This window comes from Hyla sarda, chromosome 3 (genome assembly GCF_029499605.1).
Source record: "Hyla sarda isolate aHylSar1 chromosome 3, aHylSar1.hap1, whole genome shotgun sequence".
In the NCBI taxonomy this organism is placed as follows: Eukaryota; Metazoa; Chordata; class Amphibia; order Anura; family Hylidae; genus Hyla; species Hyla sarda.
Genome location: NC_079191.1, coordinates 85,282,516 through 85,306,634, shown reverse-complemented (window position 1 = coordinate 85,306,634; position 24,119 = coordinate 85,282,516). Strand labels below are relative to the sequence as shown.

At 44.6% G+C, this 24,119-nt stretch overlaps 2 protein-coding genes across 5 annotated transcripts in view; one reads left to right on the top strand and one right to left on the bottom strand.

Moving 5' to 3' along the window:
• Positions 1-178: 178 nt before the first annotated feature.
• On the bottom strand, positions 179-14,933 carry MFF (mitochondrial fission factor). Of its 4 annotated transcripts, none has more exons than XM_056564517.1 (8): positions 14,916-14,933; positions 12,358-12,575; positions 12,107-12,279; positions 11,687-11,775; positions 8,810-8,968; positions 8,561-8,623; positions 5,991-6,075; positions 179-1,964 (listed from the first exon to the last, which is right to left on the bottom strand). In XM_056564517.1, exons 2-8 carry the CDS (start codon positions 12,572-12,574, stop codon positions 1,833-1,835), a joined length of 918 nt encoding a protein of 305 aa, XP_056420492.1. In that variant the 5' UTR covers position 12,575; positions 14,916-14,933; the 3' UTR covers positions 179-1,832. The 4 variants fall into 4 exon arrangements, with proteins under 4 accessions (XP_056420492.1, XP_056420493.1, XP_056420494.1 ...); XM_056564518.1 differs by lacking the exon at positions 14,916-14,933 and adding an exon at positions 14,697-14,833; XM_056564519.1 differs by lacking the exon at positions 8,561-8,623.
• Positions 14,717-24,119, top strand: part of LOC130361474 (uncharacterized) — a 45,555-nt gene continuing 36,152 nt past the window's right edge. The window contains exon 1 of the mRNA XM_056564529.1: positions 14,717-14,869. Within this exon, the coding sequence (XP_056420504.1) occupies positions 14,830-14,869 (40 nt within the window). The 5' untranslated portion in view covers positions 14,717-14,829. The remainder of the gene's footprint in view (positions 14,870-24,119) is intronic.

Genomic DNA, 24,119 nt, shown 5'->3' with positions numbered 1-24,119 from the left:
GTCACGAACTTCTCGGCTCGGCAGTTGATGACTTATCCTGCATAAATTAGTTCAGCTTTCAGGTGCTCCGGTGGGCTGGAAAAGGTGGATACAGTCCTAGGAGACTCTTTCCTAGGACTGTATCCACCTTTTCCAGCCCACCGGAGCACCTGAAGGCTGAACTAATTTATGCAGGATTAGTCATCAACTGCCGAGCCGAGAAGTTCGTGACGAATCAAATTTACTGTAAGTTCGCTCATCTCTAGTCGTAAATCTCCTAGAGGAACAGAGCAGCAATCACACGTGCACACTGCTATTCTAAGTCCTGTTTATGGGACTGCTAAAGACAGCCAAGCACATCATGTCTCATACACAATGTATGAAGTGCCAGTGTGCACATGACCACCACCCTTTTCCAATGGTTCAGACCCCACCCACCCAGAATTGTACACTTAGGGGGAGATTTATCAAAACCTGTAGCCTATAGCAACCAATCAGATCGCTTCTTTCATTTCTGGAAAAGACCTGTGAAAAATGAAAGAATCAATCTGACTGGTTGCTATGGGCAACTCAGCAATGTCCCCCCCGGACAAGTTTTGATAAATCTCCCCCTTAAAGGGGTTATCCAGGAAAAAAAACTTTTTTTTTTATATATCAACTAGCTCCAGAAAGTTAAACAGATTTGTAAATTACTTCAATTAAAAAAATCTTAATCCTTTCAGTACTTATGAGCTGCTGAAGTTGAGTTGTTCTTTTTTGTCTAAGTGCTCTCTGATGACACCTGTCTCGGGAACCGCCCAGTTTAGAAGCCAATCCCCATAGCAAACCTCTTCTACTCTGTGCAGTTCCCGAGACAAGCAGAGATGTCAGCAGAGAGCACTGTTGCCAGACAGAAAACAACAACTCAACTTCAGCAGCTGATAATTATTGAAAGGATTAAGAATTTTTTTAATAGAAGTAATTTTAAAATCTGTTTAACTTTCTGGAGCCAGTTGATATAAATGTTATACGTTTTTTTCCTGGAATACCCCTTTAATCCCTATCCTGTGAATAGAGAATAAGTGTTGTTGGTAGAATAACCTCTTTAAATGGGATGCCCACTTCTGGGCAACCCCAAAATGTCAATAAAGCATACCCAAAATTAGCTGTACTATGTTGAATGTGTCACTAAGAAGGGTCCTTTAAAAATGTAAAGGTTTCATAAATACTAATGTCACAAGAAACTCTGTATATACAAACACAATTACAGATGTAGCAGAGCTGGAAATCATTTACAGACTAAAACTGCTTCATATGCGCAACTCTAATGTTAAACCGGCAAATCACAACCTCAGCTCTGTCACATCTATATTTATATAAAACATACTGTAGCTTTATTGTGCTAGAAAGTTGGCTTTTTTTCTTAGTTGCGATTCATTCGACATCAAAATCTAGAACTTTCTCTATGACCCCTCCCCATCCCCCATCCCCATGCTGTAACGATATTTTCCTCTCCACCCCGGCCCGCAGTTTATTACAGAAAACTATAGAAGTTCAGGAGTCTTATATATCAGGAATGGTTCTTGCATGCTGTATGTATAAAGGCGGCCTTCAGAGACAACACAGACTTCACTCCAGCAGAATATAGACAATAAAAAACACACATTTTACATTAACCCAATCCCAGCCAGAAGTGAATATGCTCTTTTGTGGCACCGCTGGAGGAAAGCCATGCCAAGTATTTTTCCCATAGTAGACTGATGATGTTTGCTGGGGATTTGGGTCTCTCCCACTGCTGTCTGTGTTGTTGTAAGGTTAGGTGGGTCTCTCTGTGTGATCTCTGTGCAGTTTCTTGTGGGATCGGTGGCAAGATCTTAACGTCTGAACCAGAACCAGCTGTTCAGGAGCCAAAAGGCCACAGTGATGGAGTACATTACCATTTCTCTCTTGACCCGCTCCTTGTTCTCCTCTTCCAGGAGGAGAAGGCGTCTGTTCAGCTTGATAATCTGTGAATTTACAGAACAACAAGTAGATTCAGGTCGTATCTTATTGTTTTGCACAGTTCATTCAGTTAGTGCTCGATCAACTTACACAAAAAGTGTTGGCGGGAACGTTTGTCATTCACAGTTCTGTTCTTTTAGGGTCTATTCATACGGCAGAATTTCTACTTGGGAATTCCGCCTCAAATTAAAGCCCATAGACTTCTATGGGATTCCGCACTCCCATTCACACTTCTGAATTTCTGCTTGCGGAAATTCAGAAGTGTGAATGGGAGTGAGGAATCCCATAGAAATCCATGGGCTTTAATTTGAGGTGGAATTCTGCAAGCGGAAATTATGCCGTGTGAATACACCCTTATAGGATTATGATAAATGCAATTAAAGGAGTACTCCGGAGCTAACCTTTTATGGTGGAATTGGAGCATGAGGCAAAGTTATATAACATTCTAATATACTCACGTTTTCCATATGGTCTTCTTCCCGGTCTTCTCCTCGCTTTTCTCTCCGGCCGGAAGCTGGGTCTTTTGTTGACGCTCGACCTGTATTTCTTCTTGATCCGCCGCCATCTTCGCCAGGTGACTCATCGCTCCCATGAGTCACTGCGGGCTGCGCCGGCCTTCCCGCCCGGAGTCGGCTACTCCCCCAAAGTTAATTTATTCTGCGCATGCGCAGTACTACGCAAACAGCGTAGGGCTAACGTAGGCAGCGATAGGAGCCTAGCGTTAGCCCTACGCTATTTGCGTAGTGCTGCGGCATTCTTGTGACACCGCTAGTGCAGTGTTTCCCAACCTCTTGCGAAACTACAACTCCCAGCATGCCCGGACAGCCGAAGGCTGTCCGGGCATGCTGTGAGTTGTAGTTTTGCAACAGCTGGAGGCAACCTGGTTGGGAAACACTGCGCTAGTGGGCACATGGATCAGTGGGCTAGTGGGCACATGGAGAGGGCTGATGAGCTGGGAGGGGGAGGATGGGAGGAGATAACCACAAGGGAAGGAGCTGTGGGCGTCACTTTATTATAATTTCCTGGGGGGGGGGGGGGGGAGAAAGAGAGCAGCAGCTAACAGGAAGCTGGCGCAGGGAGTCATGGGAAATGTAGTCTTTATGACATGGCTGCTCACTGCTACAGGTGGCAATTATAAGAGAATGGCTGGGCCAAATTTGACAAATGAGGTATCGTTGGAAAGGTCTTTGAAATAGCTATCAGATGAGGTAAACTTTTTTTTAAGTACCAGCGCTCCGGAGTACTCCTTTAAATGGCCACTGTCAGATACAAAAAATGTGATACGTTGTAAAGCATGTAAAACCAAAAGGTTTTACAATTGCTTTCATTAGAAAATTTTCAGTATTTCATTCTGAAAAAGCCAGTCAAACAACTGCCCCCCCCCCCTGCCTGCTTGGACACATACTAGTCCTGCTGTGTCCATGCGTCATCACCTATGTCATGGACACACTTCCTTGATTGACAGCTGGGAGCGCAGGGCTCATAGCTGGAGGAAAAATCCTCCCACTGTCAGCTTGTGTCCCGCTACTGTCAGTGAGGACAAGCTGGGAGTTGTAGTTTTGCTAATGCTAGGGGAGATGTGAGCAGACAGCATACTGAGGGAGGGGGCAGAGACCTGCACAGTGAGGCCACGCCGCCCCCTCCATATGAGAGGAATTCAGACTAGTGAGCTAAATTAAAAGTGTAATAAAAAAATAAATGAAGGTGCTAGACACATAAAAATTAGATGTACATGGTCAGGATTAGGTACTGAGTGATATATGTATATATATATATATATATATATATATATATATATATATATATATTAAAAAAAATTTTGGTTGGATCTGACGGGTACACTTTAAATTCAATAGCTTCTGTGTAGTTAGGCTTGCAAAAGAATATTGATTCTCGACTATAGTGAAGGTCCTGGGGGTTGTTCTCTACACTTTTGATGGTCTGAATTTACAATGAAACTACTTCAAGATCATCCAGTAGGTAATGTTATGCCCAAAGCAAAACTACAGTACACATGATGGGCTTAAAAGAATAGCCAAACTGTGTGCTCAAGCACTAAGGCACATGATAACTGGCTGCATGCTTCACTGCTGTGTTTAATGGGGACTAAATGTCTTGTGAGAAACAAAATAATAAATAATTGTGATCTCAGTCATGAAGCATAGAAGCACGTACTGCTGGAGATTTTCCAGATGACTACCCCAGCGCTTACTGCCTTGAATATACCTCCAAAATATGATCTCAGTATAAAACAATATCCCTAAATTATTTCAAACTATAGTGCACTATACTCAAGATCACCTCTATCAACCAGAATGTAGAGCAGGGTTTCCCAACCAGGGTGCCTCCAGCTGTGGCAAAACTACAACTCCCAGCATGCCCAGACAGCCGAAGGCTGTGTGGGCATGCTGGGAGTTGTAGTTTTGCCACAGCTGGAGGCACCCTAGTTGGGAAACACTGATGTAGAGCCACTATGGCAGACTGGAACTCTCTTTGTATTACATTCATTTAAATGACAGCAGCTACAGGGGAAGTGCCCAACAAGTGGTAGCTTTCCCTGGCAAAAAACAGCTCTTTACCAAAGGTGCCAAGTACCAGACACACAGCGTTTAGGAAATTACGCTGAAGACTACATTTTTGAAAGGGGTTTTCTCGATGAAAACCTTTTAAGTCAACAGAACTAAAAAAGAATGCTACAGTTTATGGGAAAAAAGCAAAACATTCTGCCCCAAGCTGTAGATACAACATCTGTTCCTGCCAGACACCCCACTGCCCGGACATGCTGGGAGTTGAAGTTTTGCAACATCTGGGGGGTCCTCAAATTATAGAACAACATAAATCATAAATGTGCTCAGGGTGTGCTAAAATATAACCTTTAATGATTAAATCTAAAAGTCACCAAAATTATAGTGTGCCTGTGCACCCCAAAATTCGAACTAGTGATTTAAACTGCGGTATAGGTACTAGTTCATTAGATAGTCGGGTAGTGATATATCCCAACTATCACAGGTACTAGTCTTTACAATTGTCAGCACGGACCCATTGCCCCAGCAGGGACAAATTATGGGTCAGTAAACAAATGATTACAACCACCAACGCGTTTCTGCCTCACTGTATAGCCAGGCGTCATCAGGGGGGGTTATTCGCATTTATGATAATTTATATCACAAATAGATAAACAGCCCTTCATGGGTATAAGTTTAAAATAAATAATTAGCTACGACCTGTTGAGAAAAGCATTGCAACACTTCATAGATAGTAATTTGGCATAATTTCCCCAACCTGTAGAGGAAAAATATGCACAAATAACAAATACTAATGTGTTGTAACCAGTTCTCTATTTTCCTGGAGTGCCGTCATTGGACCTGCAAAGACAAAAGCGGGACAGGCACAAGCCCGTTCAGTGCTCGCCCTGTGGATAAAGAAGAAATGTGTATACATTCCTCTATTATTACTCACGGTTCTGTAGCGTGGACAGCGGGCGATGCACCGACCTGCATGTAGCGCAGGGAGCCGCTAGCTACGGCTCTTACCGCCTAGTATGGCGAGGTGCCGGCGTCTGACGTAGCTGCCGGTCATGAGCGGAAGTATATGTGCGTAGCTCCACCCACTCTCGCGGCGCCGTCACAGAGGTGGGGGCGTGTCAACAGCTACGCTACATAATACTATTTGCTGCCGCTCATTGATTGTAACCGGAGCCGATATTCGTAAGTGGATCATATAGGCAGGTAGACTATGTTTGTTTATAGTGTCTGTTCATGCCAGTCCTTGCACTGTTCCTTTTACTTCCTGCTCTAGCTGTTTTGAGTCGGTGTAGGGAATTGGAGCTGTTGTAGGGATACTTTATAAAGGATACATATTTCAGTAAGGAGGAGTGTGGGGAGTTTAAGTTTTGCAACATCTGGAGGGCCACAGTTTGAGACCACTGAATTAAACAGTCTCCACTTTCCCTAAGCAGATGAGATGAGGTAGAATACCTCCAGTTGGGAAGAGGCATGAAGCAATTGGACCTATACAAGACATTGACCAACCTGTCTTCTAAGTGAAGCTGCATCCACCAATGACAGGTCCTCTGGTGTACCATCCATGGTGGAATCCAATGATGTAACTGTATACCTATAGGAGAACAATGAAAATATGTTACTGACAAAAGTCAGTGATCAAATATTAGTGCCATGAAACTAGTGAATGACTCCATGTGTGCCTATTCCCTAGCTTGTAGTACCTACATATTAGGGCTGCACGATATGGGGACAATGTGCGATTATGAGCCTAAATATTGTGATTTCGATATGCGGTGCGATATAATAAATAAATGGTGAAATCCCGCCATTTCATGTCCAATCTCCTCCATATTACAACTATCCACCCATTTTACGCCCACCGCCCATCGTCTCATCTCCCCCCTAGTCACATTCTCCCCTCCCATCGTCACATCCTCCCCCCCCCCCCCACCCCCTGTAGGTAGATTTTTGTTATGCAGCAATACACTGGGTTTCCCGGGTGGTTTGCAAATCTCCCAACGGATTTGGGAAACCTAGTGTGTTTGCAGCCGAAAAAGACCTTTCCCTATCAGCCAATCACTGGCTTGACACGTGACACCACTGTGGCCAGCGATTGGCTGAAAAAGGTAAGGTCCTACTAGTTGAATGGTGAAGAGAGGAGACACCGGACCGCACCGAGGGAAACGGCATCTGCAGGACCGGGAGTAGGTGAGCAGAAGTTTTTTTTTATATTTTTCTCCCTGTGCCCTTAGCTCAGTGTTTTTCTACCAGGGTGCCTCCAGCTGTTGTGAAACTATAACTACCAGCATGCCCGGACACCCTTTGCTGGTCAGGGCATGCTGGGAGTTGTAGTTTTGCAACAACTGGAGGCACCCTGGTTGGGAAACACTGACTTTTAGTATTTACATTTGTTTTTACCTGCTGTGGCTGGCCACCGCCCGCAGCAGCACACGTGAGCCGGCCCCAGCAGATAATCGCAAGTTTTCCCGGGGGGTCGTATCGCTATATCACAAAAAGCAAAAATCGTACTTCGATTGCTTTTGCGTATCGATCGGACCCCCCCCCCCCCCCCCCCCCCCCCGCAATCTATAACTTATCCCCTATTCTTTGGGTAGGGGATAAGTTATATTTCACTACAAAACTCCTTTATAAAGATCTAAAAAGGTACTCAATATTACATTGAAGAAAAAACGTGTGGTCTTTATAAACTGGAGATTTCAGTTGTCTAGATATTTTGCTAGGTGTCTGATCCTCTATTTGCATTGGACTACTACTACTCTCTATTTGCATTGCAGTTACTGATAACTCACTTTAGGTGTGATGTTATAATGAAAAGGGACGTAACATGCAGCAGTCAGAATTTCCTGTAGAATTAAGGCAGCAGAATCATGTAGGATTATCACCCAATGCCAAAGCTTTGAAATTAACCCTATTATATTAAAATCAGTGAACATTAAGCAGCTGAGCACTCAGGGCTGTGTCAGATGGGTAGTTTATCTGTTCAAGATATCCAGTGCACTCTTGGCAGTCACACTTGGATATGTTTCCCCAAAGCAGGCAATTTAAGGGAAGTCCCCAACCATTAAACGGATAATTCCAGTATTTTTTGTGTAATGAAAGTACTGAATGTGTTTTATAATCACCTTTTCTTTCAAGGGGTTTGGTCACAAATGAAAAAAAATGGCTTCTTGTCTATCTTCAGCCTGTTTGTGGTCGCCAGTGGTTAGGAGCTGAAAACAGCAAAATTGACTGTTTTAAGCAATTTGGGTAATTCCCATTGACAAAAGTGGGAGTTGCACAAATGGCACCAGGAGCTACGCTTTATTCGCCACTCTGGGAATTGCATAAACAAACAGTTTAGCTTGCAGGGCTAAGCAATTTGTGAACCTACCATTAAAGGGGTATTCCAGGAAAAAAAACTTTTTTATATATATCAACTGGTTCCAGAAAGTTAAACAGATTTGTAAATTACTTCTATTAAAAAATCTTAATCCTTTCAGTACTTATGAGCTTCTGAAGTTAAGGTTGTTCTTTTCTATCTAAATCCTCTCTGATGACACGTGTCTCGGGAAACACCCAGTTCTGAAGCAAATCCCCATAGCAAACCTCTTCTAAACTGGGTGTTTCCCGAGACAGGTGTCATCAGAGAGGATTTAGATAGAAAAGAACAACCTTAACTTCAGAAGCTAATAAGTACTGAAAGGATTAAGATTTTTCTAATAGAAGTACGGTAATTTACAAATCTGTTTAACTTTCTGGAGCCAGTTGATATATATAAAAAAGTTTTTTCCTGGATAACCCCTTTGATGTCAATACAAGTTACACAAAATGCATAAGAGCTGACTGGGCCGTCATTGGCTCTCGATCATTTCTGCCGGCCGCAAACAGGATGGAGATGATGGGAAGCCATCTTTCTTGTGGGCAAACTCCTTTAAGAATTGGTACAGTTCTAATGACTTTATATTGTTCTAAAAGGGTCCAATGATGGGTGCTCCAGACAAACAGCCCACTGACCTAGTCCTAAAACAGCGACAAGCAGAATTTCCAAATGAAGACAAACAGTGATAAGCAGCACACTGGCAAAAATTTCTAGTTACCTTGGATTATCATGATGAGAAGGAGGAGGAGCAGAGGCTGAAGACCCTCCACGCAAGACTGGCCTGGAGTGTTAAGAAGGAAAACCAGGATAGAAGGGGAAGGTAAAGACAAGAAGGACAGGAGACAGGAATCACTCAACAGCTGTAAGTTATGGAGCAACAAATTCCCAAATTGGTGGATAAATATTTGAATGCACTGTGGGGTGTGGCAGTAGGGTAGAAGCACAGGGAACAGGGGAAGACATTCACCTGCGATTTTCATCCAGCACATCGAGGACCTGCTGATAAGCCCTGCGGGTGGAGGTCTGGATGAGCGACAGAATGCCACGGCCAGAGAAAAGATCTGCTCCATCTGCGGGGAGTGAGGGAGCAAGGTTCGGGCGGCCTGTGGGGGCAGGTGGAGTTGGGCTGACCGGAGGAGAGCAGCAAAGAGAAACACAGAAGTCAGACCGTGTGTGACAGAAAAAGGTGGATATATATGACTGTTCACATGGACACAGGGAAAGTACAGCAATGGAGGATGCACTGCAGGAGATGTGGAGGTCACTATACTACATATAACATTTTTGCGGAAGAAAGAAGCATCAGAATAGAGAAAAAAAACTGGAAAGGAAAAAAACAGGTACACTGTGAAAATCCAAAAAACACTGAGGAGAAGAAAATAAATCAGAATAAGGAGGAGGAACAAAAAGAAGAGTGAGGCTAGGATTCCACTTGTTTTTTTTCTGGCAGTTTTTGGAAAACTACCACTGCAGTTTTTGAGCCAAAGTCAGAAGTGGATCCATAAGGGAGGAGAAGTGTAAGTCCTTCCTTTATATGTCCTATTCCTTTTGAATACACTTCTGGCTTTGGCTCAAAAACTGCAGTGGTAGTTTTCCAAAAACTGCCAGAAAAAAACCAAGTGGAATCCTAGCCTAAGGCTGAGTATATATGCATGTTCACAGACGGCAGTGCCATGCATCAGACATGAAAGGGGCAGATAGATTGAACAGCCAATCCTCAGGCAGCAGTAACCTACTACACAGGCTCTCTACAACCTGGTGCACAAATGGAAGGGATTCTCACAGTTTCCTTGTTGCATATCCACAGCAAAACCCATGTGTAGATTTTGCCACAGATTGTCCACACCTGCTACATTGAAAGTGGTGGAATAAGTCTTAAGAAGATTTAAGAAAATTAAATCCATGTTATCCTTTGCAGAATTTACCAGTGCAAATCTTCAGGTAAAATTTTCAGCAATCTTGTGCCACGCGCATTTACCTTAACATGAAAGGGAAGGGTTCACATCCACAGACATTTTTTGTTCAACGGCATTTAAAGGGTACCTCTCATCAAAAAAACTTTTGATATATTATAGATTAATGTATGCAGAATAACTTTACAATTGCATGTTATTAAAAAAATATGCTTCTTTCTATTTAATTTTCCACTTTGAAGAAATGACCACTAGGGGTCTCCCTACCAGTAAGCATTTCAGACTCATGCTGGAGTCCTAAACACTACGAGCTGCCAGTCTGCTTTGTTCACAGCCTGTTTGGCTGTGAACAAAGCAGGCTGGCAGCTCTGAGTGTTTAGGACTCCAGCATGAGTCAGCAATGCTTACTGGTAGGGAGACCCCTAGTGGTCATTTCTTCAAAGTGGAAAATTAAATAGAAAGAAGCATATTTTTTTAATAACATGCAATTGTAAAGTTATTCTGCATACATTAATCTATAATATATCAAAAGTTTATTTGATGAGAGGTACCCTTTAAAATAAAAAATTAAAGCAACTCTGCTAAGTCTAGATTAAAAATCTAATAGTGTTTTGTGTCTACAGCTCTTATGTAAACCAGAGTGTTTCCATAGTAACAGGCTAACTCTGTGAAGTCTAATCCTACACTCATACCTTCTCCCATTCGGCCCGTTACTAACTTCAGATAAAAAAAAAAAAAAGGTAGAGTCACGGTCAGATTACAGTGTTTGTTAACAAAGAGACACACAGAGCTGTAAAAACAAAACAGTAGGAGAGTAAAAAATTTTTTTAAGAGTTTATATTTTATTTTAGAAAGTGGACAATGAAAAAAAAAAAAAAGTTTTAATCAGTCTGGTTCTCAGTGATAAGACTCCTACAGACTGTTTGCTATAACCGGGTGAAGGATGTGGCAGTACCTGGCTGTCAACCCTATCATTTTGCAGATGACGGGCTCCATAGGGACTTTTACATGCAACCTTTCAATTGCATTCATTGTTCAATTCTTTGCCATAGGCAATAACGTTGCTGCCCGGCAATAGGTGTAAGTCTTGGCTGCTGATAGCAGCCATTTCTCACCATCTATGAAGCAGTACGTCCTAGAGAGGGAAGGGGCTGTACATCTACTATTAACCAACAAACAACTGGCTTCTGTTTATTGCATTAGAACCCTTATTTATTCCCGTTGGGGAAAGGAAGCCTCGCTGAGTGTTTCTGGTATATTTCTGATCAAATGATATGCTGAAGACATCAATTATAAAAATATCTACAATGTATGATGTGTATTAGGAAAAAACTGATTCAAAGCAGTAAATCAATCTGTCTTCACATAGAAAAACCCAGAGGTTGTATTTTATTTTCAACCAAATAGAATATGACAGCTTTGTGTTATCTATAAGGGTTACCCACACAGAAACAGGGACAATCTTGTCTGGCCAAGTGAACAGGGCTAAGCTGCAGTACGAGGAAAAGCCAAAAGGACAGCAGTGATGTCATTTTTTTGGGGAAAAAAAAGGGAACATCCTTTTTTACTGATGTAACATAATCCTGTGACATGAAGTAGTTGCGAACAAGTCAGAAGCTTACACTGTGGCCGAAGTATTTATAATGTGCCATCCTAATGTGCACAGCATATTTCTACAGTTTAGACACAACAGACATTAAATAGCAAGCACTTACATCAAGACACATTATACAGCATATGCAGAACACCTAAAGTTAGTATATAATGTAAAATGCAGTCAAAATGGGTGAAAATTGGCTAAATGGGCTAAAAAAAAAAAATAGTTCAAAAGAACAAATATTATATAGAAAATTCTTAATATAGATTATTGATCTTGAAGGCATAATTTCCACCAATGCAATGAGGCAGACCAGACCTGATTCTGTACTTACATGGAGTCATTTCGAACCAGTTGTCCATTATGTCTGACAGTGCTGTCACTGATTGAGCGCTCTCTCTTCTGCCGTCCCGTGACTCGCACCTAGGCAATTTATTTAGCAGTATTAATAAAGGAAAAAGTCAAATGTATTTATAAGCAACATATAAACATATACCATAGCCCTGTACAGAGATTGTCATCATTCCTGTAAGTCTGTACTTTAGATGCCAATTCAGTCAGATGTCATAGAAGACCTCTATATAACCCATCTATTGATGAGAGTATATGTTCTTAAAATATAGTTGTAAATCCAGGCATGCCAACGGTGAACATAAAAGCAATGCCCATTAATGCAAAATTATACGCAATGCCCAATCTAAATGTCAGACAACGTCAACACTTATCAGTCAATTAACATTCATGATTGACTTGCCTCATCATTTTGGGGAGTGACTGGTGTAGGTCTTTCTAAGTCCAAGAAGTCCAGTGGTCTCTCACTGAGAGTCAATACCCGAGGTGGAGTCTTCAGTGCTAATGGTTCAAAAGGGGTTGCCTGAATAAGATCCAGATCTGCCGGCCTTGAAAAAGATGATTCCTCATTTTGACCTGTAAAACAGAAAAACCTTACACAAAGAACCCAGCGAGTAATGTGTTCAACACCCCTAAATATTAAAATCCAGTCACCTGTCACAACAATTCTCTCAGGAACCTGCATGATGACACCAGGCATAGGAACATCAGCCATGAGATTGGATTCCGCTTCTGTGTTGCTTGAAGCGACTTGAAGCTTCTCTGGGACCCTCATTCTCTGGCTGATGCCTTCTGTATACTCAATATTATATTGCATCCGACTAATCTCTGCCATCTCTGCTGCGGGAGGTGAGAATCCTGCACCGTTCATCCTGCAAAGTAAATGTGACAAATTGATTTTACAGCTAGTCAAGTAAGAAATGGGATAAGTGTATTGTTTCACTAGAGATGAATGAAGCAACACCATTTCATGAATATACAGTAACATAGTTCATAAGGTTGAAAAGAGACCAGAGTCCATCAAGTTCAACCTATATCCATAAGGAGTCCCTACTGAGTTGATCCAGAGGAAGGAAAACACCCCTGGATCAATGTTCTGTCCCTATAAATCTAGTATACATAATAGGGATCGACCGATTATCGGTTTGGCCGATATTATCGGCCGATAATCGCGATTTTGGACATTATCGGCAATTACCTTGCCGATAATGCCCCGCCCATTGCCGACGATGCCCCCCCATCCCCGGTGTTATAATTACCTGTTCCCGGGGGTCCGAGATCCTTCTGGCTCCTGCGTTGTTGCTGTGCGCTGCGCTGCACTGCGTAATGACGAGTGGTGTCCCCAACGCAACGTCACCGTCTGTACGCAAAGTGAAAGTGCAGAACGCCGACGGAGCCAGAAGTATCGCGGACCCAGGGAACAGGTAATTATAACACCGGGGATGGGGGGAGGCGATGGGGCAGCGGCAGTATGTGGGCAGAGGATGGGGGGGGGGGGAGGCGATGGGGCAGCGGCGGCGGTATGTGGGCAGAGGATGGGGGGGGGAGCGGCAGCGGCATGTGGCCAGAGGATGGGGGAAGACAATGGGGCAGCGGCGGCTGTATGTGGGCAGAGGATTGGGGGGGGGGGAGGCGATGGGGGAGCGGCGGCGGCATGTGGCCAGAGGATGGGGGGGGAGACGATGGGGCAACTGTGGTGGTTAGACTGGGGGAGAGAAGCGGGCCGCGGCAGCGGTCTCTGGCACTGCAAAAGCCGCTGCAGTTCATTGATTTAAAGCGCCCGCTTTAAATCATTGATCTACAACGGCTTCTGCCCCGCCGGGGGGGTTGAAATAGCCGATAACTTATACCGAAATATCAGTATAAGTTATCGGCTATCGGCCTGAAAGGTGACAGATTATCGGTATCGGCCCTAAAAAAAATCAGTATCGGTTGATCCCTAATACATAACCAGTGATGTTATTACTCTCCAGAAATGTGTCTTTATAATGCAAGGCAGAATAGAGAATGTGATCTATATTCCTAATGCTCACAACATAAAAAGTGAAGATGGGAGAGGCCCCAAGAGACCGCCATTATGTGACTACTGGTAAATAGGCTCTGTGGAGACAAATGCAGCACACACTGCACATTACTAAGGAACATGGCGCAAGGCCTTTCCTGTCTAGAATGGCATCAGGGTGAGCTCCAGAAGTGATCACTCTGCCAAAGTACTTCACTTTAGTATTGGGGCACTGTAATGTTTATATTATTGCCACAGAACATGCAAACACACAAGGAAAAGTGTGCCAAACTGTTTGAGATTTGGTGCAAATAGATTTTCAGCTTTCCCTGTGCAAAACAGCTAAGAGTCTAAAATTAAAAGAACCTGCTCGTCCCTGCGGGGGTCCGCGTCCACCAGCCCTTCCCTGCGGGGGTCCGCGTCCACCAGCCCTTCCCTGCGGGGGTCCGCGTCCACCAGCCCTTCCCTGCGGGGGTCTGCGTCCACCAGCCCTTCCCTGCGGGGGTCCGCGTCCACCAGCCCTTCCCTGCGGGGGTCCGCGTCAACCAGTCCGTCCCTGAGCTGGGGTCCGTGTCAACCAGTCCGTCCCTTAGCTGGGGTCCTTGTCAACCAGTCCGTCCCTTAGCTGAGGTATCTGGCAGCCTGCACTACTATCTCTGCCATAGTAATCAGATTTGTATTCTAATATTCAAAGGAAACCCAGTAAAGTCAGGATAGAGAAACAATGGAATAAAATGTAAGAAAAAAAAAATAAGGGAATAATAGAAATATAATGTGACTGATGCCTCCTCCAGGTATACACTGCCATAACGGACCAGAATTCCCAGTTTCTCCGTTGTAGACAATGTCTGTCACCAGTGACAGCTTCCTACAACAGAGGGACGTGTAGTGTCTCCTCCTAACAAACCACAAGCACCACAGAGCCCAGCAGACCTACGCATCACGTACCCGGCAGCCACAACTCCCAGCCTATTATTACTATTATACTCACTGGATATCGCCGTACAGAAGCGCAGATGACCCCGCTCAGCCTCCGTATCACCCTTATTCCGGAATACTAGGAACCACTAAGTCACGTGACCTTGGCGGAACAGGAAAAACTGTGCACGAGGACGAGTGACGTCATGACCGTGCGCCGGCCCGCTTACCAGGCAGCTCTTTGCGGTACGCACATAGTCAATAAAGTTAAGAGGGCAAATAAAATACACACACTGTATATATCTTTAACCCCTTGTGTAAACGTCGAACTGCCTGCATTTAGTATAATGTTTGCAAATAGGGGACGCGGATCCGTGAGCAGCCACTAGATGGCGCTGTAGCATCACTTGTGACTTCCCATTAGCGGCGATGTGTCACATGGCCCACAGGAACCAATCAGTGTCCACTTTCTATTTTACCGTTGCAGAGAACAGGGGGCTACTGACCCCCTGGGCTGAATGAGAACACTTTGCTTTTTTAGTAAAGGAAAAAATAATGCCAAAAACACCCAATAGATGCATTCTAAGTATATGGCGGGGCATTCTCAGTGTATACTTTAAAGATATAAAAAAAAAAAAAAAAAAAAGCAATGTGAACACAGATAAAAATGGAGTGATCAATCAAAGCAACTAGAAAGCTTGGCAATATCTGCTTTACCTTATGGCAGTGTTTTCCAACCAGGGTGCCTTCAGCTGTTTCAAAACTACAACTCCCAGCATGCCCGGACAGCCTTTGGCTGTCCGGGCATGCTGGGAGTTGTAGTTTTGAAACAGCTGAAGGCACCCTGGTTGGAAAACACTGTCTTCGGCACTAGGGCCGCGGGGCACTGAGCCGTCACCATTGATGGCTATGCAGTGCTCGCGGAATCCGCGCAAAGAATGAACGTGTTCTTTGCGTGGAACAGTTTCAGCCGTGGAAATTCCGCAGTGTGAACGGGTCTCGCGGAGACCCATTCACACTAATGTTAAGTTCACACCGTGGAATTCCGCGAGAATTCCGTAGTGTGAACATGGCCTAAGGCAAATCTATATGAGCTAGTTGTCTATTATGAGCAATTCAATCCTTCCTGCCTCCAGATATAATACACTGCTCAAAAATAAAAATAAAGGGAGCACTAAGATAACACATCCTAGATCTGAATGAATGAACTAATCGTATGAAATACTTTCATCTTTACATAGTTGAATGTGCTGACAACAAAATCACACAAAAATTATCAATGGAAATCAAATTTATCAACCCATGGAGATCTGGATATGGAGTCACACTCAAAATCAAAGTGGAAAACCACACTACAGGCTGATCCAACTTTATGTAATGTCCTTAAAGGAAAACTGTCATCTTCCTCCCCCCGCACTAACCAGCAGTACTGGCTGGTAGTGCAAGGGACACTGATCAGTTTGATGCTTACCGTGCCCGGATCCGTTGCGCCGTTCGGCTGTAATCTTTGATTTTCGGTATATGCTAATGAGGTGCTAACTGGCACTCTGACGTCACTGCCGCCGGCCGCAGCGCCACCCAGCTCATCAATATTCCTTCCCTCCCTCCATCTCTTCCTCTTCTCCCCGATCTGTAATGAAGAGAGAGGGGAGCAATATTGATGAGCTGGGCGGTGCTGCAGCCGGCGGTGGTGACGTCAGAGTGCCAGTTAACCCGGCCGGTGCCAGTACCGCTGGTTAGTGCGGGGGGAGCAAACTGACAGTTTTTCTTTAAAACAAGTCAAAATGAGGCCCAGTAGTCAGGGCCGTTTGAAGGAATTTGGGGGCCCCAAGCAAAATGGGTGTGGCTATGTGAAGGCGGAGCAAAAAAGGGGAGGGACCAAATGTCAATCATAGTTGTTTATAATAGGGTACATAATGAAAAAAAAAGGAAATTATATATATATATATATATATATATATATATATATATACACACACACGTTAACATAGGTAGGACAATTTATCATGATAAACACATGTACCTCTAAATAAATCATACAGTGATTAACCCCCTCCCCCCCAGTAGGCAGGTAGTACCCCCAGATTAACCCCCTCCCCCCCAGTAGGCAGGTAGTACCCCCAGATTAACCCCCTCAGTAACTGGGGCAGGGACATCCTGAGTTCCCGGCAACTACAGGTGAGCGGAGCACACAAAATAGGAGCTGGAGGCCGAGCGGCTTTAGTCTCTGCCTCCCGCTCCAGGCTTTCGCACTGCTGGCCCGGCCAGCCAACAGGGCGAGCTGCCGAACCCGGATAGGGGCAGGAGGATGGCCCGGCACAACAAGCATGTGCTCTGCTCGGGGCCCCGGGCCAGCTTGGGGCCCCAAGCAATTGCTTGGTTTGCCTGTCCTGTAGCGACGGGCCTCCCAGTAGTTTGTGTGGCCTCCTCGTGCCCGTATGACCTCCCTACAATGCCTGGGCATGCTCCTTATGAGGTGGCGGACAGTCTCTGGTGCAACGTGGTGTTGGTGGATGGAGCGAGACAGGATGTCCTAGATGTGCTCAATCAGATTCAGGTCTGGGGAACAGGCGGGCCAGTCCATAGCATCAATGCCTTCCTCTTATAGGAACTGCTGACACACTCCAGCCACATGAGGTCTAGCGTTGTCTTGCATTGGGAGGAACCCAGGGCCAACCGCACCAGCATTTGGTCTCACAAGGGGTCTGAGGATTTTATCTCGGTACCTAATGGCAATCAGGCTACCTTTGGCAAGCACATGGAGGCCCACCCCACACCATTACTGACCCACCACCAAATCGGTCATGCTGGAGGATGTTACAGGCAGCAGAACATTCTTCACGGCGTCTCCAGACTCTGTCACATCTGTGACAGAGTCACATCTGACATATGCTCAGGGTGAACCTACTTTCATCTGTGAAGATTACAGGGCGCCAGTGGCGAATTTGCCAATCTTGGTGTTCTCTGGCAAATGTCAAACATCCTGCACGGTGTTGGGCTGTAAGCACAACCCCCACCTGTGAACGTCGGGTCCTCATACCACCCTCACGGAGTCTGTTTCTGACCGTTTGAGTGGACACATGCACATTTGTGGCCTGCTGGAGGTCATTTTGCAGCTCTCTGGCAGTACTCCTCCTGCTCCTCCTTGCACAAAGGCGGAGGTAGTGGTCCTGCTGCTGGGTTGTTGCCCTCCTATGGCCTCCTCCATGTCTTCTGATGTATTGGCCTGTCTCCTGGTAGCGCCTCCATGCTCTGGACACTACGCTGACAGACACAGCAAACCTTCTTGCCACAGCTCGCATTGATGTGCCATCCTGGATGAGCTGCACTACCTGAGCCACTTGTGTGGGTTGTAGCATTCTAAAGTTACCAAAACATCAGCCAGGAAGCATAGGAACTGAGAAGTGGTCTGTGGTCACCACCTGCTGAACCACTCCTTTATTTGGGGTGTCTTGCTAATTGCCTATAATTTCCACCTGTTGTCTGTTTCATTTGCACAACAGCATGTGAAATTGATTGTCAATCAGTGTTTCTTCCTGAGTGGACAGTGTGATTTCACAGAAGTGTGATTGACTTGGAGTTACATTGTGTTGTTTAAGTGTTCCCTTTATTGTTTTGAGCAGTGTAAAAACCCCAATAATAGTCTGTGTAAATACTTTCCCGATCTTTGCACCCTATACAGCCCAGTTGTAACTTTTTTATACATGGGCCCCCAATTATGCCTAATGATGCTCTTGGCCTCATATCCCGTCCTTTTATCTCGTCCTCAAATCCCGCTCTCATATCCCATCTTCCTATCTCATATCCCGACCTGATATGCTGTTCATTAAATTCCGTCCTCATATCCCGATCTCATATCCCGTTCACATATCCGACCTCATATCCTGATCGCATATGTGGTCCTCATATCCCAACCTCATATCCTGACCTTATATCCCATCCTCAATTTCCCATCATCATAGTCCACAGTCCTTATGTCTCGTTCTCATATCCCATTTTCATATCCTGTCCTTATATTGTTTCTTCATATCCAGACCTCATATCTGTCCTCATGTATCGTCATCATATCTCATCCTCATATCCTTTCTTCATGTCCTGTCCTCATGTCCCTTCCTCTGCATTAAAGGGGAACTCTGGTGGTAAGAAAAAAATGTTTTAAAATCAACTGGTGCCAAAAAGTTAAACAGATTTGTAAATGACTTCTATTTAAAAATCTTAACCTTTCCAGTACTTATCAGCTGCTGTTTACTACAGAGAAATTTGTGAAGTTCTTTCCAGTCTGACCACAGTGCTCTCTGCTGACACCTCTGTCCATGTCAGGAACTGTCCAGAGCAGGAGAGGTTTTCTATGGGGATTTGCTTCTAATCTGGAAAGTTCCTGACACGGACAGAGGTGTCAGCAGAGAGCACTGTGGTCAGACTGGAAACAAAGACACAATTTTCTCTGGAAGGGTTCAGATTTTGAAATAGAAGCAACTTACAAATTGGTTTAACTTTCTGACACCAGTTGATTTGAAAACATTTGTTTTCCACTTGTTTCCACCAGAGTTCCCCTTTAAGTATTCTCTGCACCTGTCTGCTGGACAGTCAGTAGGTGTTTAAAAGTCTGAGGCACTATGTAGCCTTAGAGTAACATGATCAGATGTACCAGAAGTTCCATAGATTTCAGACACAGACCCTCACTCTTGCATAAGGGAGTGGATTAGGGTTAATTTAGCTTTTAATATATTTGTAGTTGCAAATCCCACAAAAAACACAATGCTGCAGTAGGCCAAATGTATCAGAAAAAAGACAATCTTTATTAATCTCCAACACATAAAACATACATAAAATGCATCATAAAAACAGAGATGACAGCGGCTGAAAAAATGGGCATCTCTGGTGGCTATACTGTAATGTAAAAAAAAGAATATATTGCTTTTAACCCCGACAGATATACATCAAATACATAATTGAGCTATACAGAAGGTGCCAAATAATGCACTCCCAAAATAAAGTGCAAGTGCAAACTTTAAATGGGCACTGTCATGAAATAAAAAAATTGATATGTTGTAGTACTTAAGTACTACAACATATCTCTAATATACTTTAATAAAAAAAAAGTGATTTTAAACAAGTTTAAAATCACTTTTAAATTCGGCCACTAGGGGTCGCCCTCCTAGTGGCCGAATGCATTCTGCAGTGACGTCACTACTGGATTTCGACTCATTTCAGCCTGGCAATGAGTCGAAATCCAGTCACTGCGGTGCTCGCTCCCGCCTGTCAATCAAACAGGCGAGAGCGAGCACGCTGATAGCTGGGGCTGCACGCATTGGCCAGCTCCACTGGCCTCGCGCGCGGTCCCGCCCGCCCGCCCCCATTACCCTGTCCGGAGGCAGCTCATTCATCCTCCGGTAAGTCTGCACCACTAGAGGAATGGGGTGGGGGAAGCGGGGTTCGGGGGAGCGCCGCCGCTCAGCACTAGAGACATGGGGGGGGAAGCGGGGTTTGGGAGAGCGCCGCCGCTGCTGCTCCCAAAGTAGCACTGCTGCGCTGGTTAAACAAAGTTATTGTTTTCACCACAGGGTGCCTCCAGCTGTTTGACCACTACAACTCCCAGAATACCCTGACAGCCAGTAGATGTCAGGGCAAGCTGGGAGTTGTAGTGGTGAAACATCTGGAGGCACCCTGTATAGTGAGCTAAGGGCGGAAGTGCCGGCCCCAGCAGGCATCAGTGACGTGGTGCCTGCTGGGGAAGTCTGCCTGGTAGTGAGCACACTACCAGCCAGACAAAAGGGCATTTTAATATAGTAAAAAAATATGTAAAGGCAGGGAGGGGGTTAGGGATAGATGGGCAATAGGTAGGGACAGAAAGAAAAAAAAATGGATGGTGGGAGCTACCCTTTAAGGTGCAATATCAAAAAACACTACAAAAGATACCCACATGTCCGAGCCAAAAAAACACCAAGAGATGTCCACCGTATCGCACGGCATGGCGCTTTGTCACAATTCAACTTGTGAACACTGTTTCAGGAGAGGTGCTATATATTCTGATCCCATAGAGATAGCAGCAGCATACAGATCTGGGGGGGGAGTGGTCTGTGGTTTGCAAGGAGAAATCTGATAGATAATGTAATTCTCTAGTTCACAGAAAGTCAGCTGACCCAGAACAGGCCACTTCTTTTTAACACATTTAACACTGTGATTTTATGTGGGTCAGGCTGCCAATCACATGACCCAGTTACAGTAATGAAATCCATGGATACAGCTGTGCTGGAACAAAAGAGAGGGTACTGATCATGATATGAGCCTAAAGAAACCCTGGAGTGCTTCTTTAATATGCCACTATACTGAGCCCCCCAACACTGTCAATATGCCCATATACTGTGCCTCGCCGCTCTGTTAATTTGTAAATGTTCCCTCACTCTGCTAATATGGACCCAGACTATATTTAGCCCTCACAATTATTAGTTCCCCCTTTGTACCAATGGAAAAGATAACACACCTCTTCCCCCCTTACTCTCATGCAGAGCACCTGTGCCTTCCGAATGCAAACTGCTCAGTGACCTACTTGTACAATCGGTGTGGGCAGGCATCACTAGTTTTGCCCGAGACTCCAGCAATCAGGATACAGATTTATCGGAAGTCCTATAGATTTGCCTAAATCTTCAGTCAAATCTGTATCCTGATCGATTTAGTCTGTCAAGTCTTGAGCTATGAAGTTGACTGGAGATTTAAATAGATACTGTATCCTGCCCCTTGAGCTTCATGAGAGTTACACCTGCAACATACTAGCTGTAGTTATGGAGCAAAGAACCAGTGGTTCTATGTCTGTGATAATGTTCACCTGTGTCTGCGTACTGAGGATGCAAACTCAGTTGCAAGTAAGCCCAGTCAAGGTTGCAAAAACCATGATCGTTATACCCCTTGGTCCAGACAACTGGTATTTGCAGTCTGAGTTTGGATCGAGGTTTGCCAGTTGAGTACCCCTGCTCTGAAGAAAGAATCCATCCTTTTACTTTTTGAAACACTTTGCTGAAGTGTTTTTCTTGGAATGGGGTTGTGAACTGTGTTGGGGTGTGATTTATGCTCAGTTTGCAGCCCAAGGAGAAGTTCTATGCAAGATTAACTGAGTGGAAATAGATTAACCCCTTGTAGTTGTACCCACATCATGTGTTTGGAAAATGTGTGCATGACATGCCCCTGCAGAAGCATTAGGCCTACACCTTTATTCAAGGTGAGGCAGATATGTATGTGTGGTGTCCCGGTACCGTATTGCATACTGTACCTTGTATGGTGGTCCCCAAAGTCAGAGTAACTACGCTCAGGTAGGGTCCCCCAGGTGGGACAGCCCCTAGACGCCTCTCCTCTATGCTAATTTTGTAATGTTTATACATGTAAATATTTAACAGTAATGTATATATAATATAATGTATAGTATACTTACCTTGCTGGCATTGCAGGACCTTCGGTCATGTGACCATGTTAATTCCTCTATGGTATGTTAGAGGACCTTTGGAGGTCCTTGGGTCACATGTTACCCATAATTCTGTGTAAAGGTGATTGACAGCAGTATTGGACCAATTAGCTCTAGTCCAGCGCCGGCCCATATAAGGGAGCTGTAGCCAATTATCGCTCTCTTGGGTTGCTGCTCTCGTGGATCCCGGACTAGCAGGATGGATCTGCACAACTAGGCCAGAAAACCTACCGGCCTCAGCAGAACCTAAACCGTGAGTTCTAAACTAATCCGCATCAAAACTGCTTAAGGTGCCAACCTTTGTCAATCTCCGAGAGAATTTGCACTTGTAGAGACTGTTCCTGTTGTGAAGTTGCATAAAATCTTCAGTAAAAGTTCCAACTGTTTCAGCAAACTCTCCGGTTGTGGACATTCCATTATTCTCTACCTCCCTATCGCTCTTGGGAAGGGTGGCGGTAGGACAAGCTTTAGAGAGGAGCCCTCACCCTGGCGTTACGAATAGCAAGGGTTAATCAGTCCCCCTTTAGTTACCGCACAGCTTCACTCCCTACACCCAACTCCCCCGGGCTATCACATATGTACGTATCTGTGTCACATTACAGTAAATTCTGAACAAACCTCATGCCCACACCCAACATTCTGAATAGGATGCAGCAGACTATACTGAAATGCATGGTTAGAATCCTTCCTTAGAATCTGCCTAAAAGGTCCCTAACTAAGCTCCTCTTGTTTCAGAGAATGTATAGGCCCCACATTTGATGGACATTTCCGGTATTGTCCTCTATTCTGGTTTCTTTCTATGCCTCTCTCCTTTCACAATGATGGTTTACAGTAGTTTATTTGACTGACTAAGGCTAAGTTTACATCACTGTGGTGCTCTGCCACGTTCTGGGTCTGTTAGGCTTCTTTTTTGTGTGCTTTTGGACCCTGAATGGGTTGGAACACAACAGGCACCGCCAGGTCCCGATGGATCCCATTGACTTTGAATGGGGTCCATCAGTTGTCTGTTATTTTAGGGCAGTTGTTCGGAGAAAAAAATACCGGACATCCCCAACTCCCCTTCACAACAGAGCTCCTTTTGCAGAGCACTGTGTGGTGGCCCTGTACAGGAGTTGTACCACATCAGGTATCAGTAACCATGTGACCTAAGGGTAACCTATGGGACCCCTCCTAGTCTCCCCATATAAGCCCTGGGTTGAGCTAGCTTGCTCTCTTATGCTTTTGATTTCCAGTTAAGTCTTTGCTGAGGTCCAGTGCAGTCCAGTCCTAGAGTGTGTCTGGAGTCCATAAGAGGCCTCAAGTCCATCTTGCAGACACAGCTTAGTCAGCCTCAAGTCAAGTCAGTCACAGTCATCTATTGTCAAGTCAGAGTGGGCTGCACTAAAATTGTCCAACTCTACTGCAAGTCCCAGCAAGCCCTTAAGGTCTCTGAAGTCACTGGTCACCTCCGTGGGCCTGGCTGAACTGTATAGATTGTTCCATCTGTTACTCAGTAAAGCTACCGTTGTCCGTAACTTGGCGTCGGAGTCATTATTACCCCCGTGCCTAGCCCAGGATCCAGCGGTATACCTTCGGGTGGTAATGAGGATAAACCACGCCCTGGAGTCACAAATACAAGAGGTTAATGCCATCTGCCCCTAGGGTAATTCCATCTGCCCAGCATCACACCCTCTACCACAACTGTACTGATGTGAACCATCAGGACTTATACCAGGCCTATAATTTACTTCTCTCCACAGATATCTCAGTAGCCTACAGAACTGTGCTACTAAATGCTTGGAACAGTTGGTGAGAACCAATAATTTGCTTTTAATTGTATTCATTGTGGTTTTTGTCATTTTTACTTATATCTTCTTTTGTTGAATAGTTGATGTGCATTTGTTTACTGTTTGTAAAAAAATGAATAGAATGTTTTGACATGGAAAACTGGGCAATGTGTAATTCCTCTGGGATCCCAAAATGTGCATCAACTAAAATGTGCAGATTTATGAAAACCTGTCCAAAGAAAAGTTGCCCAGTTGCCCATAACAACTAATCAGA

Excerpts from the sequence above, each read along its gene's own strand:
- MFF (XM_056564517.1), bottom strand. The coding sequence starts at position 12,574 with ATGAACGGTGCAGGATTCTCACCTCCCGCAGCAGAGATGGCAGAGATT. Across the intron at positions 8,969-11,686 it reads CTGGTTCGAAATGACTCCAT|CCCAACTCCACCTGCCCCCA; the intron begins GTAAGTACAGAA and ends TCCTCCGGTCAG. Across the intron at positions 1,965-5,990 it reads CAGCTTCACTTAGAAGACAG|ATTATCAAGCTGAACAGACG; the intron begins GTTGGTCAATGT and ends GTAAATTCACAG.